Source organism: Macaca thibetana, chromosome 5 (genome assembly GCF_024542745.1).
Source record: "Macaca thibetana thibetana isolate TM-01 chromosome 5, ASM2454274v1, whole genome shotgun sequence".
Lineage (NCBI taxonomy): Eukaryota > Metazoa > Chordata > Mammalia > Primates > Cercopithecidae > Macaca > Macaca thibetana.
Genome location: NC_065582.1, coordinates 16,626,244 through 16,646,554, shown reverse-complemented (window position 1 = coordinate 16,646,554; position 20,311 = coordinate 16,626,244). Strand labels below are relative to the sequence as shown.

Here is a 20,311-nt window from a genome sequence, read left to right as displayed (position 1 = left end):
AGCTATCTGAAGTGTACAATTGTGTGTCCTATCAAAGGAAAAGTTTGCATTTCTGTAAAGGAAATAATAGATTAGTTAATGCTGTTAAACAACATAGTGGTTAAGACTCTAGATGCTAGTGTAAGACTGGCCATATTCAAAATCTGACTCGATTGCTCATTGATAATGTAAACTTAGACAAACTACTTAATATCTTTAAACCTTAGCATTTTTGTCCATAGAACAAGGATAATATCAGTACCTATCTCATTCAGTTGCTGCAAGATGGTGTTTAGAAGAATAATAAAATTTTAATAAAGTTTAGTTGTCTTATAACTAAAATCTATTGGAAAAACTCATGCCTGTAAACCTAGCACTTTGGGAGGCCAAAGCAGGCAGATCATTTGAGGCCAGGAGTTCAAGACCAGCCTGTCCAACATGGCGAAACCTCATTTCTACTAAAAGAATACAAAAATTAGCTGAGCATTGTAGCAGGTGCCTGTAGTCCCAGCTACTCAGGAGCCTGAAGCACAAGTATCACTTGAAACTGGGAGGCAGAGGTTGTAGTGAGTCAAGATCATGCCACTGTACTCTGGCCTGGGTGACAGAGTGAGACTCAGTCTCAAAAAAAAAAAAAAAAAAATCTATTGTTTTAAAAAATGCATTGACCAAGTCAGAGAAATAGTTGTATAAGGTAAGTTGTGTGAATGTATGTTTTTACATTTATTTTGTAATATAAAGAAGGTTGTGTACTTGTATAATGCATTTATTTCTAAAAGAAGTAACTGAATTTCATATTTTCAGAAAGGAGACATTATGATGAATAATTTATAAAATTTTATTTATTAAATATTTAGCCTTTTTAGATACAATTTTTCTTACCAGGCTTTGATTGCAGTAATAAGGGAACACTTATTAAAAAGCCATTGTTGTCTCACATATGTCCTTATGCTGATGTATCATTTGTAAATGGAGACACTGGATCTTTAATGCTTTTTTCCCCATCAAGAAGAGTTCCTACCAAGCAGAAAATAAAACTGGTTTGCTGGTAGTTTTTTTTATTTACCTATTCTATGCACCGTTCCAGAATGGATGTGAAACTTTCATTATTGAGTTAGTCTGATTTCATGACAGGTCGATTCAGTGAAGAAAGGCCAATCAAATCACATGCTATCTCGATAAAACAACTAATACTATCTACCTACCTACCTATCTATATTATTTTACAATTTCACTTCATGTATTTTATAGGAGGTCACACTATTCGAAAACATGTTCTGACTTGTGTTTATATAGCCTTTCTTTCTTTTTTTTTTTTCCCCCCGAGACGGAGTCTCACTCTGTCGCCCCGGCTGGAGTGCAGTGGCAAGATCTCGGCTCACTGCAAGCTCCGCCTCCCGGGTTCACGCCAATCTCCTGCCTAAGCCTCCCAAGTAGCTGGGACTACAGGCGCCGGCCACCAGGCCCAGCTAATTTTTTTTTTTTTTTTTGTATTTTTAGTAGAGACGGGTTTCACCATGATAGCCAGGATGGTCTTGATCTCCTGACCTCGTGATCCACCCGCCTCGGCCTCCCAAAGTGCTGGGATTACAGACGTGAGCTACCGCACCCGGCCGTGTTTATATACACTTTGACACTGAATTGTGACTACCTCAACATTTTTTGATCCAGCCCAGTAACACTTATTTAACACACATTAGATACCAGACACTGTTCTGGGTTTGGTCTTCTAGCCCAGTAACACTATTAAACACAGATTAGATTTCAGACAGTGTTCTGGGTGTGGTCTTCAGAAACAGATCAGGGACCTCCAAGGATGTATTTTAATGACATAATGTCACTTTTATTCACAAAATTATATCTCCCAGATTGCCTGTGTGGTATGGTGTTTCTCAAACTTTTCCCCACAATACTTTGTATAGCACCCTATACTTCTCTGTAGCAGGCTTCATATTTATAAATAATTATTTGTTTATAACAGTCACACCTTTGTTAGAGCACAAGTTCCAAGCGGATAAGTCCATTTTATTCATTACTATATCCCAGATTTTAATAATGTCTGGCACTTAGCAGGCATTGAATACATTTTTATAACATGAAAGACTTTCTGACATTACCTCTGATGGTCAATATGAGTCACATACCTCTTAAGATATGGGGCCATAATCCAAAGCTGTCTCCTCTAACAATCAGAAAATACCTTTGAATTTGCCAGTTTTATTTACTTTTAAAATTTATGAGACTTTTAAATTCTCATCCATTATGTTTCTTTTAATGTGTGTTTTGTTATTCTCAAGCAAAAATGGACACTTTAGGAAATGTATCATGGTTTTAAGGATACATCTGTGTGTGACATATGGGCTTTGGAATTGGAAGTCTTTTGAAAATCTGCCTTGATTTTTAGCAAATATCTTAAATTTGAGTTAGCAGCTGAAAAATGGGGCTGAGAACATTTACCTTAAAGGCTTTTGTTGTCATTTTTTAAGAGAGTAAAATGAAATGTGCTTAAAGTTCTTGGTTTTTATTTGTTTGTTTGAGACAGAGTCTTACTCTGTGGTTCCATGGTAGAGTTCAGTGGCATCATCTTAGCTCACTGCAGCCTTGAATTTCTGGGCTTGAGTGATCCTCCCACCTCAGCCTCCCAAATAGCTGGGACTACAGGTGCATGCTGCCATGCTCGGCTAATTTTTAAATTTTTTTGTAAAGACAGGATCTCACTGTGTTGCCCAGGCTGGTCTCAAACTCCTAGGCTCAAGTGATCTTCCCACCTTGGCCTCCCAAAATGCTAGGATTACAGGCATTAGCCACCAGTCCCAGCCTGAAATGTACTTAAAGTTATTAGCATACATAATATTCGCTCAAATATTGTTAGCTTTTTCCTTTTCCTCCCTTTTCCTTTTTTTTTTTTTTTTTTTTTTTTTTGAGACAGGGTCTTGCTCTGTCACCCAGGCTAGAGTGCAGTAGCACAATCATAGCTCACTGCAGACTCAAACTCCTAAATTCAAATGACCCTCTTGAGTAACTAGAACTACAGGTGTGGGCACCCACAACCTGCTAATTTTTAAATTTTTTTGTAAAGAGGGGGTCTCACTATATTGCCCAGGCTGGTCTCTTTTTCCTTCTTACTAGAAAATTTCTACCTCCCTTCCAAGAATCTCAACTTATACTTGGTTCTTTCAATGCATGGTTAGTAACTGTCAACTAAGGACTGAAAGTATTTTCTATCCTTGAGCCATGCCTATGGCTCTTCATCTCGGGGGCAGAACTCTCTAACTGAGTATAATGAACACCTCATAGATAACATTTCTAGGCAAAATTTTTAACCAATGCCAACAATGTCCACAGAGAAAAATTAGACTGCATTAACTTTTATTACTACTTGTTTAACACAGATTTACTTGTCTTAGACAAGTAAGAATTTATAGAATCTATGCTTTATTGCACTATATAGAAACTAAAAATGCAGTTATACTGATGTAGTGCAGTTTGTGGGAAATCAGGGATGGTGTTCTCCAGAATACATGAAGATTCTCAGTGAATGTTGCAAGGAATCACGAAAGAGATCTTTGGTCCAAAGAAGACGTCTCTGAAAGAAAGTAGAGCATCAATTAAATTCACCTTCAGGCTAAGATATTAGTCAGTCTTTTCTAGGTTAAAAATAGACAGTGATTTCCAGGATTTCAGTTATGATTATTCTTTTTAGGTGACTAAAATGTAAAGAGATGTGTGGGAGGACTTGCCACAGAAGCAACAAAGACCAAGAAGGTTATTGATTTGTCTACTTTCCCCCCATTTGCCATTGATATCATGCTATCGTTTATCTATGAAGAAAAAGAAATATTAGGTAATTTCAAAACTTTATGGCCATGTATACAATTTCATGTCTCTTATATGGGGAGAGGCCATGAAGTTTAAATCTGCAGTTAGGAAACAGAAGATCCAACATTTCTTGTTTATGAAATAAATTTGTAGGTTTTATGGGGAAAGGAGAAATGTTACAAAGCTACTCAACTTTCCCTGGCTGAAAAGATCACATAAAGTAATATATAAAAATGCATGGAGTAATACAAAATTATATACAAATGCAAGGTGATATTATAATTATGGCTTATTAGAAATATACTTAGTAGTATTTCTCTTTGATTTTCCCAAAATCAAATACATCTACACTGCTGTTCTCATCCATTAACAGAGATAATCGCAAAATTATATCATAATATAAATGTAAGTCCATTTCAGTAAACTGTTTTCAAGTCATACAAAAAAAGCAAACATGGCATTTTAATATTATTTGGCATTTCATTTATGTAGTACAGGAAAAATTGTCACTTCATGAGATTAATTAACTCAAGTTCTTGGCATCATTGTTTAGTGCAGTGATTCTTAAACTTTACTATGCATTAGAATCACCTGGCAGGTTTGTTAAAGCATAATTGCTGGGTCCCAGCCCGGTGCGGTGGCTCACACCTGTAATCCCAGCACTTTGAAAGGCTGAAGCCGGCGAATCATGAGGTCAGGAGATTGAGACCTAACACAGTGAAACCCCATCTCTACTGAAAAAATACAAAAAAAAAAAAATTATCTGGGCGTGGTGGCAGGCGCCTGTAGTCCCAGCTACTCGGGAGGCTGAGGCAGGAGAATGGCGTGAACCCTAGAGGCAGAGCTTGCAGTGAGCCGAGATCGCGCCACTGTACTCTAACCTGAGCAACAGAATGAGACTCCATCTCAAAAAAAAAAAAAAAAAAAAAAAAACACATAATTGCTGAGTCCTACCTCCAAAGTTTCGATTTAGTAAGTCTGGGGTGGAGTCCAAGGATGGATATGCAATTTTTAAAACTCAGGTGATGCTGAAGTTGCTGTTCTGGGAACCACACTTTGAGAACCAGCTGGCTTGGTAGATGAAAAATCTGTTCTGAATCAGAACACATGGGTTCTAATCTCAGTGTTGATATTAGCTAGTTATGTGGGATAGAACTGGTCATTTCAACTCTCTGCACCTTTCCTTGGTAAGATGGTTATATCTACCTTTTCTATTTCACAGATTTCTTAGAAGGATGAAATATGATGACATCTGTTGAAAGTAATTTGAAAAAGCTAATTTCAGTATGAAATATCCAAGATCATGGGATTTGAAAGATTCCTCAATAACCAGGGGGAAATGATTTTAAAATCAAGAACTAAAAATATTTATTAATTTGTCTACCATCATTTTACACCTTTTTTGTTGTTGTTGTTGTTGAGGTTAAGTCTTGCTTTGTCACCCAGGCTGGAGTGCGATGGCATGATCTAGGCTCACTGCAACCTCCTCCTCCTGGGTTCAAGTGATTCTCCTGTCTCAGCCTACCAAGTAGCTGGGATTACAGGTGTGTGCCACCATGCCTGGCTAATTTTTTTTTTTGTATTTTTATAGAGACGGGGTTTCACCATGTATGCTTGTATTTTAAGTACAAAACGATAGTAAATAAATCAATAAATATTTATACTTAAAATATAAGTAGAAAATAATGGTAGATAAATTGTCTTGAACTTCTATCTAGTTCATTTCTGGTTAACTTAGAACTAGAAATTTATTTTTGATCATTACTAAACTTTTCTGTTCAGTGAATTGATCCATTCATTGAGTTTTTGTTTTGTTTTGTTTTGTTTTGTTTTTTGAGATGGAGTTTCACTCTTGTCGCCAGGCTGGAGTGCAATGGTGCGATCTCGGCTCACTGCAACCTCAGCCTTCCAGGTTCAAGCGATTCTCCTGCCTCAGCTTCCTGAGTAGCTGGGTTTACAGGCACGTGCCACCACGCCCAGCTAATTTTGTATTTTTAGGAGAAACGGGGTTTCACCATGTTGGCCAGGCTGGTCTCGAACTCCTGATCTCAGGTGATCTGCCCAACTTAGCCTCCCAAAGTGCTGGGATTACAGGCATGAGCCACTGGGCCCAGCCTCACTGGGATCTGTTATCTAAAACCTTTTATTGGTTTTCAAGTTGGTTTAAGATTTCAACCTTGAGCTTGACTTCTGCTACTGGTAGATTTGTGTGTGTGTGTGGTAAAAATCAGATGGGGAGTTTAGAATTTAATAGATTGAAGTATTATTTTCTGGATTTTATTTACTTTTATTAAACTCAGCTAAATTCCCTTTGAACTTTCATTTAAATGAAAGCATTTAGTTCTTTACACAATAATGATTATTCTAGAAAAGAGCTGGGATTTGAACAGAATTTTACTAAAAGGGTTATTAATTTCAGCAAACCTATTACGAAGATGTAGCTAAAAGTTGTTCTACATACATTTCTGGGCAATACACTTTGTGATTTCATTTCCTTACTTTGGGCAGCAGAGCAGTTCACTGAAGTTGCAGTAACAGATCATCTCACATCCCTTCCCATCCCAGAAATGATCCTGGACATTGACATCAATCTCTGTCAGGTCAGCTACTCCTTCCGGAAGGTTGTGACAGTTGCGATCTTTTAGTATCTTTCTGTAGCAAGAGAGTCGATTTGTAGGCATGGCTTGAACTTCTAGCAGCAAAGTTAGCCCAATGGTGAAAACAAGTACCATCAATTTCATTTTGGCTTTTGGCCCTAAAATAGAAGAAAGACCAAAATGTGTCAATGTTTGTTTTTTAAAGATAGAATTCATCTGAATGAAGTTCTGTAGCATGCTTATAAACTCTTGGCTAGAAAGAATGGGAGTTGGCCTTTTCTACAATCCTGTTTGTGTTTCTCAAAGTGTAGTTTTATGACCATGTATGATAAAAAACCATTTGGAATATTTGTTAAAAATCAAATGCTGAGGCTTCTGGGCCAGGCACAGTGGCTCATGCCTGTAATCTCAGCATGGGAGGCTGGTGTACAAGGATTGCTTGAGCCCAGGAGTTTGAGACCAGTCTGAGCAACATAGTGAGACCCTGTCTCTACAAAAAATTAAAAAATTAGCCAGGCATGTGCCTGTAGTCCTGCCAGCTACTCCGGATCACTTGAGCCCAGGAGTCTGAGGCTGCAGTGAACCATGATTGTGCCACTGCTCTACTGGGGGTGGCAGAGTGAGACCTTGATACACACACACATACACACACACAGTCACACACATGCTGTAGGCAGGGAGGAGGTGTTGGTGAGAGCTGAAATCTGCATTTAAGAAGTACCCAAAGCCATATATATTTTGAACATTCAGTAGAGAACACCTGCTTTTTAAGGTGGTATAAACTCAGGCAAATTTCTAGAACAAATAACATAATTGAATACAGTGGTTCTTTACCTTACATTATCTTACAGCCTAACAACATTGTCAAAGAAGCTGGGTCCCCTCCTGACAGAAACAAAAAACCCATTTATGTTGATAATGACAGATGATAGTATACACATATATTTATAGTTTGATTGTTTTTTAACTTCCAGAAGTATTTTAGTACCCATTGTTGCAAATTTTTAGTAACGTTTGGATTTTTATCCCACATAGATGACTTCATCTTAGCTGCACTTGAAAACGAAGGCTTGAATTCCTGCCTTATAATTATCTAGCCTACCATGAACCCCTACCATGATGGGGAACTCATTATTGACTAAGTCAACATATCCCATTGATACATTTCTAACATTTCCCTTATTGTAAAATATTTTTCTGTAGCTTCCACCCACCAATCCTAGTTTGAACCCTGAAGTCATACCAACAATTCTAATTTCTCTTCTAGGAGATAATTTTTCAAGTACAGGATTTGCATAGAACTATAGAATATTAAGTATCTATCTAATTAGACTTCTCTGGTTTCTATATTAGATGTGAAGAAAATGGAGACTATCGTAGTAAAGGAAGAATAGCAAAATAGTGGAGGAACCAGAATTAGAATCTAGAGCCATTCAGATTTTATCTCGTTAACAGGTACCAAAGTATCTTTCCCTCCTTGGAAAGAGGGAAAACAGATAGAGGATATTTCTCTTTGGATATTGTACTTGGAAAGAAAACAATATTGTAGAATAGCCAGACGTGGTGGCTCATACCTGTAATCCCAGCACTTTGGGAGACCGACGCCAGCAGATCACCTGAGGTCAGGAGTTCAAAACCAGCCTGCCCAACATGGCAAAACCCTGTCTCTACTAAATATACAAAAATTAGCCAGGCATGGTGGCGTGCGCCTGTAATCCCAGCTACTTGAGAATGGCTTGAACCTGGGAGACAGAAGTTTCAGTGAGCCGAGATCAAGCCACTGCACTCCAGCCTGCGCGACAGAGCGAGACTCAGTCTCAGAAAAAAAGAAAAGAAAAGAAAAGAAAACAGTATTGTGGAATGGAAATTTTTGGTATGAAGTTTTTAGTGATTAGGTATATTTTAAAGGTAAATCATTTTAGATAAGATCATTGATTTTTAAATAAATACATTTATTGCTTTTTTTTCCTCTAGATTAGAAACAAAGCATTTCTTCATACTCCTAAGTGTTTCAGATTTTCTTTGTCTCACATTCTAATTTGAGTTAGCCATTTTTGGCTTTGGCTGTATATTTCCTTAGAATTATCAATATCCAATTTAATTCCTACCTCCAAACATTAGTGAAAGAAAAGTCTAAAATGAGATCTACTTCATTTTATATATTTTCAGATTTAATGGAGCAAGACATTGTAGTGTTACAGTGCATCACAATCCAGCATATATAAATAATATCTTCCAATGGGCTTTTTGTAGGTCGTAGTTTAAGTGACCGAATATGATCGATCATGGAGAATTTTCTGTATGTTCTTGAGAAGAATGTGTATTCTTCTGCTGTTGACCTGAATGTTCTATATATGTCTGTTAGGTCCATTTGATCTATACTGGTGTTGAAGTCCACTCTTTCTTTGTTGATTTTCTGTCTGGTTATTCTATCCATTACTAAAAGTGGAGTATTGCAGTTTCCTACTATTACTGTGTTGCTGTCTGTTTCTTATTTTAGTTCGGTCAACATTTGTTTTATATATTTATGTGCTCTGATGTTAGGTGTGTATATAATTGTTACAGCTTGCTGGTGGGTTGACCCTTTCATCATTATATTTTCTTCTTTGTCTCTTGTGACAGTTTTCTACTTATAGTCTATTTTGTCAGATATAAAATAGTCCACTCTGCTTTCTTTTAGTTACCATATGCATGGAATATCTTTTTTCATTTCTTTACTTTCAGCTTGTGTGTGTCCTTAAATGTTAAGTAAGTCACTTGCAGAAATCATATAGTTATATATTGTTTTTTTTTTTCTTTCAGCAACCCTAAGTCTTTTGATTGGAGAGTTTAATCCATTTACACTTAAAGTAATTATTGATAGGGAAGAATTTACTATTGCCATTTAGCTTATTGTTTCTAGTTGTCTTGTAGTTCTTTGGTGCTTTTTCCCCTGCCTTGTCTTCCTTTGTGTTTTGTTGGTTGTTGTTTTCTTCTCCTCCTTCCTCCTTCCTCCTCCCTCCTCTTCCCCCCCTCCCTCCCTCCCTCCCTCCCTCTCCTCCTCCTCCTCCTCCTCCTCCTCCTCCTCCTCCTCCTCCTCCTCCTCCTCCTCCTCCTCCTCCTCCTCCTCCTCCTCCTCCTCTTCTTCTTCTTCTTCTTCTTCTTCTTCTTCTTCTTCTTCTTCTCCTTTTCCTGATATGCTTTGATTCCTTTCTCTTTTGTGTAAACTGCTATAGGTATTTCCATTGTGGTTACCATGAGGCTTACACAAAATATTTTATAATTGGCCGGGCGCAGTGGCTAACACCTGTAATCCTAGCACTTTGGGAGGCCGAGGCAGGCGGATCACGAGGTCAGGAGATTGAGAACATCCTGGCTAACACGGTGAAACCCCTCCTCTACTAAAAATACAAAAATTAGCTGGGTGTGGTGGCGGGCACCTGTAGCCCCAGCTACTGGGGAAGCTGAGGCAGGAGAATCGCTTGAACCCAGGAGGTAGAGGTTGTAGTGAGCCGAGATTCAGTGCCACTGCACTCCAGCCTGGGTGACAGAGAGAGACTCCAAAAAAAAAAAAAAAATTTATAATTATAAGTCTGTTTTGAGGTGATAACAACTTAACTTCAATCACATACAAAAACTCTACTCTTTTAATTCTCTCTCACCACACTATGTTATTGATGTCACAATTTACATCTATTTATATTGGGTATCCACAAACATATTTTAAATTATAGTTATTTTAATACTTTTGTCTTTTAACTTTTATGCTAGAATTAAATGGAATTTAACCACCACCATTTTAGTAATATAGTAGTCAGTATTTGTATATACACTTATCTTTATCAATGAGTTTCATATTTTCTTATGCTATTTTGTTGCATTTAACAATAAAGATGTATAGAGTATTTCCTTATAATTAAAAGGAAACCTTTTTCTTCTATTATGGTCTTTCTATATGTTGCTCTCTCTACCAGGAATGTTCTTTGTTTTTTGGCTGTTTTGACTTTTAGGTCTCAGTTTAAATGTCATTCCTTCCATGGCCTTTCAATCTAAGGTAGTTTCAACCTTATTCTTTCATAGTGCCCTTTTCTTTTCCTTAAGATATTTATCACAATTTAAATTATATATTTGTGAATTTACTCATTTTATGTCTGTCATTCTCATTAGACCAAAGGCTCCACAACAGCAATTTATTTTGTTCATTACCATACACCAGTGGCTAATACAATGCTTGGCACATACTTGAAAATAAATGCTTTTCCAAAAACATATTTTTTATTCTAGGCAAGAGCCTACAGAGATTTTATGTTGTCTAAAAGAATATGTGGACTTCTTAGAACTAACCTAAGGCCTTCCTTTCACTTTGTCTCCACATCTATCATTCATTCCTGTTCAGCTAGCCAGGCAGTCAAGCCACTCATCTCTTTAATCCTATGTATGTGTCTCTGCCTTGTTGTTCCTTCTCACCCCTTCCCTTGGCATTAATTTCTGACCAAAGCATCCATGAAGGACAAACCTCACACTCATATCTTCTAAGAATCCTTCCCTGATTCCAGACAATACTACTCTCATAGCTCCCTTGCTCTATGTTCCCAAAGCACTTACGTATAATCTGTCCTACAAGAACTGTGAATTTGAGTAAATAATGCCTTGTCATTGTCGACATTTTTATAAGCTGGTTAACCATTTGGAGAACATGACTACAATTGAATATGGGGAGTGGGAAATTCAGAAAGCTGATTAATTATTTAGTGAATTGGTTATTATGTGAATTTACCTGTAGCCAAGAAGGAAGATTGGGAACAATCATGAAGTGCCTAGAAGATATGTAAAGAGTTCAGATTGTATTGGGTATATTAAGAAGCCATTGGAAGATTTTGAGAGAACAGTAGCATGATCTGATTTATGCCTTTTTTAAAAATCCCTGGCTGGTCTGTGAAGATGTATTGTGGTGGGACAAGATTGGAAATAGAAGAAAAGAGACTTTTGGTGAGAATCGATGGGAGATATGAGGCAAGAGGGAAAGAATCAAGGATGATTCTTGGGTTTTTGGCTTGAATGGTGTTGCCATTTGTTCAACTGAGGAAGAACTGGAAGGAGCCAATTTTGGCAGGAATCCGGGAATGAGTTTTTAGACAAGTTGGGTTTGAGATGCCTATTAGATATCCAAGTGAAGATGTTGAATAGGCAGTTGAATGTGAGTCTAAAGATCAGGGCTGGAAATACAAATTTGAGCGCAATCAGGATATTTATTGATAGTATCTATAGCTATGGGTCTGGCAGGGCAGTAAGGGTAGACCCAGAAGAGATGAGGCAAAGGGCTGAAGCTAGGGAAATTCAATATTCAGAGGACTGGAAGAAGAGATGCTAACATCAAGTCAGCAAGTATTGTAACTTCTACTTCTTTTGTATTGAAGAAGAGTGTCTGCTTCAATGCTGAGCTCACAGTAAGTGTTCAAAAAATTTCCTTCAGTGAAATGAACAAATAAATTTCTGGAAAAATAAGTAGGTAAATTGTCATACCACATACCTCTTCTATTTTCATGCCAGAGCATAAAATTGGGGGTTTTTTTTGTTTTTTGTTTTTTTTTTTTGTTTGTTTTGTTTTTTTGCCGCAGTCTCAGTCACATACTACAATGGAAAGTTCCACACCTGGCAAGTACCTACTGGTAGTTGTGTGTGTGAGTGTGTGTGTGTGTGTGTGTGAGAACGCATTATACCATACATGTTTTGGCCAGGCACAGTGGCTCACGTCTGTAATCCCAGCACTTTGGGAGGCAGAGGTGGGCAGATAACGAGGTCAAGAGATTGAGACCATCTTCGCCAACATGGTAAAACCCCGACTCTACTAAAAATACAAATATTAGCTGGGAGTGGTGTCGTGCGCCTGTAGTCCCAGCTACTCAGGAGGCTGAGGCAGGAGAATCACTTGAACCGCAAAGGCAGAGGTTGCAGTGAGCTGAGATTGCACCACTGTACTCCAGCCTGGGTGACGGAGCCAGACTCCGTCTCAAATAAATAAAATAAACTACATTTTTTAAATGCAGAATTATGTTCTTCCTGTACTTAAGTACAGATAAATAGCTTTAACTATTATTTAGCAAATGGAAAAATTTCTGACCCAGTGTGTTCCTGGGATACATTGGTGGTTGTTTTCATTAAAGGACACAAAACTTAATCCTTAGCAATCCATCAAAACCATGTATGTTCAAGTGGTAACAAGAGTGAAATGATTTTGGCCAATTTGAAGCAAATTAGTCTTTTTTTTCTTTTTCGGTTGAGGTACATGTACTTAAAATTCCTCCTGGAGTACACCCAAATTACAAAAGAAAACAAAGTTACATACTAAAAATTAGAAGGAGTGAGCAAGAGAAGCTTAGGTAGTTATCCATTGTTTTCATAAATTCGATTTTATGTAATTAACATGGTTCCAAATGTATGATACCATTTATATCCTAATAGTGTTGTAAGTTTTAAAAGATCATTGCAGAGGATACAGGATTATGAGCAAGACATTTCCAACTAAACAATAAATCATTGCTACCATCCTTTGGTAGGGAATTGCAAATTTTGGGCATTCAGCACAAGCAAACTTTTGAATGGCTGGAGTTAAATGCAGACTTAAAAAGAAAAATTATCTCATTTAATTGCCAAAACTAACAGGACCATGTAGTTTAAGTGTTCAGACATTTATGGTGCAAATGCTCATACAGGCAGCTTTTATGTCAGTTCTGGGAACTGGTATTAAGAGCAGTGGCGTGAAACAGAGTTGATGAATTAGACAGAAAAGACAGTCCATTTTCGGACTGCTTTCAAAAAAGCAGCAAGAGAGAAGCAAAGCTGCAAAAGCAAACGAAAACTCCAGCCCAGAACTTGACATTTGAAATATCAAAATTATAGTTGGGAGAGATTAAAATTGCTGCCCAGTCTGTGATGTTTTCCATTCATCTTTCTTGGAGGATGAAAATCACTGTTTTTTTAAAGTTCTCTTTTTTTCTTATTAACTGCCTTAGAAGACGTTTTTGTTAGAATGACTGAGTCCTTAGTAAATGTTTTTGTTAGAAGGACTGAGTCCTGAAGTGAAATTTCCCAAAATATGTGTTAAAGAACAGAAGTAGTATTAAACAGTGAATAAGCTGCTTAAAGATCCTTAAAACAGACATATCATCTTAAATATCTAAGATAACTTCATCCATAGAAAAACATAATCCACATCCTCCCTAAAAGTGATCAGGCTCTTAGAGCATGCCAGAAGATGATATTAATATTCAGTCTTGCATCATTCTCCTTCTTTTCCTGGACACAGTAAATCATCATCACTGGAGAAAAGGACCAGCATTTGGGAGAGCTTTTCAAAGCCTGTGTAACTAAGTTAAGGAATTTTAAAGAGGAATTTTTCTAAGTCTCAGAGGGAAAAAGTGTTCTCTTTATATTAGCAGTACAGACACTGTTGTGTTCCAAGAGTGGACACCAAGGATGAATTCAATGAATTCCTTCTTTGTGTCCCACATTTGTACCAGTTTCTTTTCAGGAATCAGGATTTTTAAAAGCAAAAAACATTGGCTTTCTTAGATGTTGCAGTTAACTTCATGTAGTATAGGTAATACAGCTGCTGCATTTAAAACAATCTTATATAGTTCATCATCCTCACATAGTTCTGAGGACTGGGATAAGTCCTGTTGTGTGGGACAACATTCAGAGTGAATTTGGGCATTCAATAAATGATAGTGAAGAATCTGCCTCTTTTTAAACCTATAATGAAATGACATTCCTTGTCAAGAAATATACATTTTCTGTTCTCTTTTAATCTGATTATTTGCCTTTCTACTAGGAAGCATCATATTTTTCAAAGTGCCTGCACCATCTCCTCAGAGGATCTCTGTCTTTTTCTTCTGACTCAACACATACATACATTTCTGCTCTAATCTATAGTAATAGTTTGGAGTAAAACAACTGACATGTTTTTTTAAAGAAAAAATTACATACCTTTTTCTTCTTTCCTTTTGGTCTTCTTGGCAGAGGATGCTTCTTAAATGCTCACACTCACTGGGTGAGTTTGAGCAAAAGGAGAAGAGAGGAGGTGCTGGAAGGAGCTTCTTTACAAATGAACCTTTGTCTGCCTCGTCTCTGGCCTGGGATCGACAGACTCGCTGCTTCAGCCAGGACTGCGGGGAGGAGGGGAGTGGAAGATGAGGAGGCTGCAAGAACTGCTTCCTTTGGAAGTGTTCATTTCGTTCCAAACCAGGCGAGAATGAACTGAACAGCTTCTTTACACAAGGAAATAATTAGTCTATACAAGAACCTCAGGGAGGCAGACTCTGGTAGCAATAAAACATAAAACCTGAGGTATTTTTAAAAGAACACAGAGTGATTTTTCCCTTAAGAAAAGTGTGTGTGTGTGTCTGCATGTGTGTGTGTGAGAGAGAGAGAAAGAGAGAGAAGAGGAAAGTGGGGAATGGCTAGCTGTGCACCTCTTCCCCTTCCACAGTTTTCCTAGCCATCTAGATATCTTACAAATTTTTGGCAGAAGATATGTTGCAATTCACATTCCACCCCTTCCATTTCTCACCCAAAGAGTCATTACGAGTGAATGGTAAACTAAAATGATGACTAAAAAAGAAATATATTCTGTGTCTTAGAAATAAAGGCACAAAAGAAATTTTATTCTGTTTTCAGCAAACTATACTGGAATTCTAACATCTGTTAACTGTCTTTTAGGTTTTTAAAAAATTCAATTAGGAGTGGTGTTCTGGGAATTAGAGAGATTATATTGTAATGGAGTTGGAATTATCTACACAGACAATTGAGGAAAGGGCATTCCAGGTTGAATTACAAAGGCATAAAGGTGAAAGAGAGGGTGACGCCTTTGGAGGTTATAGGTAGTTTCATTTGGCTAAAACCAAAGATGGTAGGAGATGAAATTTGAGAGATAAGGAGCAGCAAATTGGTGAAGTACCTCATATGCCATGCTAAAAAATATTGGATTTTATCCTGAAGATGAATGGAAAGATGATGAAAACATATTAAAAAGGATGAAAAGCCTGACTGCAGTGTGAAACAAGGATGGTTTCCCGGGAGGAAAGGAGACTAAAGACAGAGAATACCGGCTGTTGCTGTAGTCCAGAAGAGAAGATAGGAAGGAAAACTGAAAAGACTTGATGATCAATTAAGTGTTTATGTTTAGCATAGAGATAGGAAACTTTATTAACTTTCAAAGGCTTGGGTCTTTGGACGATGGTGCTGTTAATCATCTAGAAAAAGAATATAAAAGGAAGAGCTGTTATTCATCTAGGAAAAAGAATACAAAAGTTTTGGCTGGAGGAGTGGGAAAACAGAAATGAGTTAGTTGGTGAATGTTGAGTTTAAGGAACCCTAAATACAATTGAGAATGTTTAGTAGGCAATTGATTAAATAGACCTGGAGCTTAGGAAAAAGCCTGGTCTAGAGAATTAGTTCATCAACCAATCAACTCAATATCAAATAATCTCAACTAAATAACTAATAGAGTTATTCAACTAAATGATAGCTGAAGTCATGGTTGTACCACTAAGAAGTTACTGTGGTCTTACTGTGTGCCAGGCATTTCACACATCTGAACTCGTTCACTCTCCTTCCAACCCTATGAAGTAGGTACTATTATTAGTCCCATTTTATAAATGGGGGAACATCAGAGATGCCAGGTAACCTGCCCCAAATCACACACACAGCCAGAAAATGGCAAGACCCTGGCAGTGTATTTCTAGTGTCTTTGTTTCCCACCATTATGCTGTACTGCCCCTTAGAATAGATTATAGAGTTCATGATGGGACTGAGAGCAGAATCATTTAAGGGTTGGGTTGAGAACTGGGAAGGAAACTGACAAGAGGTAGGCAAAGAAGTAGGGGAAAAATTAGGAGAGTGTCATCATAGAATTTAAAGGAAGAGTATTTCAAGAGAATGGAGGTGAGTGGAAGGCTGCTGATGACAGCAGTGTTGGAAGAACCACACATGCACACCCTGATATGAAGGTAGGCAGAGCAAAGTGAAGGTCAATACAACCAGAAGCAGTTCCAACCCTGACAGAGGTCAAATCTCTGCTTGGTCTCTATTTCACTGAAGCTGGAGCAAGTGGCATGGACTTCAGGAAGGGAGATGAGAGGTGTGTGTGCAATGGACTGCACATTTCCTTTGCATATTTATAGTCTGCTATGAGTCTTACTAAATAAAGATGATGCCATACACAGATGGAGTTAATTTGTTTGCATGATTTAAATGTATAGAAATATGTGAATATGAGGAGGAAAATGGAAACTAGCCTTTATTCCACTTTAAGAGCTATCTGTCCTGTTTACCTCAGGTAGATCTAAACCAGAGGTATGGTGCCAAGGCAAATCAACATTCCCTGTAGATGGATCCTCTCTTTACTCTGTTTTACTCTTATTTCCCTGTGTGTCTAATTCTGTCTAAATTTCCCTTATTGTGTTGCTCATTTTTTCTCCTTGTTTCTGAATTCATAGCTGCTCAAAATAGTTGATTCATTTTTATATTCAGCAACACTGAGATCCATACAATATGCTTGGCGTTGTGCTTATGAATGCTGGCTGTAAGTGGCACACAGCAGCTCTTGGTAATTATCTAATTGTCTCTGGATCATGTTCTGAGCCACTTAGGAAAGTTTTCCCCTAAGAAGCACATTTCGACCCTGGCCTCCAAATCCCTTGTGTTTTCAAACATGTGTTTATTACTAGCTGGACTTCCTATCATTTCTAGGAAGAATTATTAAACATTATCGAACTTATAATTGCTTGTCATTCATCCTGATGTCCATTACATGGAGTTTTCCATTTGAGAAGGAGTTGAATTGCAAACCAAGGCCTGCAATCACAGAGTCTGCCTTTGTGGCTTTTAATTTGTGGCCCAAATCTGAAACCACTCTTAGTTTTCCTGTACGTGGAGCCTTAAGGCCTTTTTGTTTTCTTTCCTGATGGGCTGTTACTCAGACCTCTTATCGAACCCGCTTTATGTAGCTTTGAAGACCACCCTGTTTCTTTGAGATGGCCTCAGGAGCCTCCCAAAGTAAACCTTTTATGTGACATAGAGCTTCTATTTTAAGTAAAACCATACAAATGTAATGTACACATTTCCAGAAAATAAGTCCAGCTATGTATTTTTATGTGATGATGATGACGATGGTGGTGAGGATGATGATGATAATGATGATGTGTGTGTTTATTTCTAAAGGTATATGTTGTCACTCTTAGGTGCAGTCAGGTTTGTTAGAAATAGAAAATCCTCACAAATTAGTGATAAGACCGATTCATGAGTAGAGAAACATTTTATACAGAATTTAAGCAACTACATTCAAAGTACTGAAATTAAATTTGTAAAGGGATCTAATTAGTATTTTTTTTAAAAAAAAAACCTCCCAAAATTGAAAAATAAAGAAAAACACCAAAAACAGCCAAATCCTTCGAATCAGATGAAGTCTCAAGAGATGTCTCAGATACAAATAATTTCAGATATCAGACATCTTAAGCTTGTGAGAAAAAAAAAAGGAACGTGCGTTAGTTCTTCCTCTGATGTCCACCTGGGAGCTCATGCATTCGCCCTAATTTAGAATCTGCTCCTCCTCTGTTCCATGATTGACCCCTTTCTCTCATTTCCCTCAGGCTTGACTCCTTCTGGGCTCACCAAGGCCGGCAGTATGGGGAGAAGCAGCAGCTGGTTTCAGCCTTCACAGCTCACATCTTCCCAGGACAGAGGTAGGACTTGTTTTATGTGAGTATCCTTGACAAAAGGGGCCTCAAAATAATTGCACTTATTGAAAACTAACTGACAATATGCTTGTTGAAATAGTGATGAACTGAAGACAAAATTACCTCTTAAAACTACCTTTAAAATCTTTCATCAGTTAAAAAGAAACAAGCTATTTTACTAACTTAACTATGTTTGAACTCAGTAAAAGAGTTTCGTCTTCGATTAAAACTATTTAAAGTTTCCCTTAAGATATCCACTGAACCTGGGACGTTTATGCTTAGAATGGTTTTTGCAAGTGGGTTGAACAACATAACCTCTATTACCCAAACTTAGCTTTGTGTTGCTGAAGTGAGACTCAGGAAAACAGATTCTACTGAGGAATCATCAGTGAGGCCCTTGAAGAGACAGCAGAATCACCAGATAGCTGTTGTGTAAGAGGATGAGCTGATGCTACCTCCCCTGCAGGGAGAGAAATGCTTCCATGAGGCATTCATATTGGAATGCAGTTTCGATGGTATGATGTACTTGGGAATGGCTAGGATTCCCAGATGGGCAACCCTGGCTATAATGGGGATAGCCAGGAGAGTCTTATTAGTCAGAATATCAAACACAAGCTCTCTTTCACCTGGGCGTAGAAAGTAAGGCAGCCCCCTTCCCCTGCGCCGCCCCGGGAGTGCTGGGCTTTTTAACAGAATTGATACACAGAGATTGTAAGGATACTCATGTAACCATGAGTACCATGATTTTAAATACTGCAGAAATAAAGTCAGAAAAATGAACATCAGGAGAGACCTGTGTCCAAGAAAACTATCCACTTTTAGGAGCCCATGGAATAGTTAGAATGAATGGTAATGTTAATATGAAAATAAACTTTGGCAGGAAAAGAGGCCAAGAAGGAAAGGAACATGAAAATAACCTTTTTAGTTTCCTGGCAGTCTCTGAGGGGCATTGGACTGGTCCATGGAATCACAGCCCAGAGTCCAGCAATAATTTTATGATTTGTTGGAGACAACCTACTCACTTACCAAACCTAGAAAGATGGAAAGATTGACTAAGTGTGTCAACGTGTATTCTTTTGTAGGTCCTGAGTTATTGCCCTAATCTTCTCGAAGTTGTTTCACAGAAACAAGCATCTGGTGAGTTCATAATGTTAATGATAATAGCAATGATACTAGTAATAATAATGCTATTAACTACATTGCTAAGTGTACTAAACATTTTACAAATGTTGTCTTATTTAGTACACGCAACTTACTTACATGAGGTAGTTTCCAGACGGGGGAACTGGGGTTCAAAAAAATTAAGCACTTGGCCAAGATCACACAGTTGATAAGTAGTGGAGCACAAGCTGGAAACCAAGACAAAACTGTGCTCTTAGCCTGCTGCCACAATAAATAGTAAAAAAAAAAAAAAAAATAGAATGAGAAATTAGAGAACCTAAAATAACAGTACCTTTTTAAAAAATCGTAGCCCATAATTTGAGTGTGCATGAATCACACCTGCTCTCTGTGAGCCACAGAGTCCTCTCTCTTTTACTGTGTTTCCTCCATCCATCTTCTGTTCGTATTTGACTTGAAACAGTTCTTACGTGGACAGTCAGAAACTTAAATCAGCTGAATGGTGTTTTCTACAAAGTCAGATATGGAAAGTTGCCAAAATATCAGTCCTTGGGACAGAGGTTTTAAGTGACTATAATTCTAGGAGTAAAACCAGTCACTCAGTAAATATTTGTTAAATGAATGAATGAGTCAATGAATAAATGAGTGAGGGTATTAGGTTCTTAGGAGAGGAGAGGTTCTTGGGAAGTAATCATTCATAATTATTTATTGTGTGTCTGCTGTGTACCATGAATGATGTTGCGGTGTCGCTGAAGGCGAAGTTCAGCAACTGATCACCACTCCTTCCTCAAGGTCCTCTCCAAAGCACAAGCTACTTGGCCAGCCTGGCTACTGAGTCCTACTGTAAACCCTCAGTCTTCTCCCTTGTAAAATAAGGGGTTTAATTGTTTGTTTTTATTGCTCCTTCTACTTATCATTTTTCTATGAGTATATGCTTCTAAATATCATTTTTAAACAAACATTTTTATTTTAGAATAGTTTTTGGTTTACAGAAAAATTGTTAGCTTAATACAGAAACTTCCTGTATACCCTATACCCAGTTTCCTCTATTATTTAACTCTTACATTAGTGTGGTCCATTTTT

General features: G+C 37.7%; 1 protein-coding gene and 1 long non-coding RNA gene across 2 annotated transcripts; one reads left to right on the top strand and one right to left on the bottom strand.

Annotated features, from left to right (window-relative positions):
• Positions 1 to 3,331: 3,331 nt before the first annotated feature.
• SCRG1 (stimulator of chondrogenesis 1) lies at positions 3,332 to 14,537 on the bottom strand. The gene is made up of 3 exons (XM_050792491.1): positions 14,361 to 14,537; positions 6,298 to 6,553; positions 3,332 to 3,565 (listed from the first exon to the last, which is right to left on the bottom strand). The coding sequence occupies exons 2-3, from the start codon at positions 6,537 to 6,539 to the stop codon at positions 3,511 to 3,513; spliced, it is 297 nt and encodes a 98-aa protein (XP_050648448.1). The 5' UTR covers positions 6,540 to 6,553; positions 14,361 to 14,537; the 3' UTR covers positions 3,332 to 3,510.
• Positions 14,538 to 14,546: 9 nt separating this feature from the next.
• LOC126955659 (uncharacterized) lies at positions 14,547 to 19,538 on the top strand. The gene is made up of 3 exons (XR_007726024.1): positions 14,547 to 14,720; positions 18,023 to 18,115; positions 19,192 to 19,538. It is a non-coding gene; the product is annotated as an uncharacterized LOC126955659 (long non-coding RNA).
• The last annotated feature ends 773 nt before the right edge of the window (positions 19,539 to 20,311 follow it).

What these genes read in the sequence shown, in the direction of transcription:
- SCRG1 (XM_050792491.1), bottom strand. Translation starts at nt 6,539, where the DNA reads ATGAAATTGATGGTACTTGTTTTCACCATTGGGCTAACTTTGCTGCTA. An exon ending in GAACTGCTCTGCTGCCCAAA is followed by an intron (nt 3,566 to 6,297) that starts GTAAGGAAATGA and finishes ACTTTCTTTCAG; the next exon opens with AGACGTCTTCTTTGGACCAA.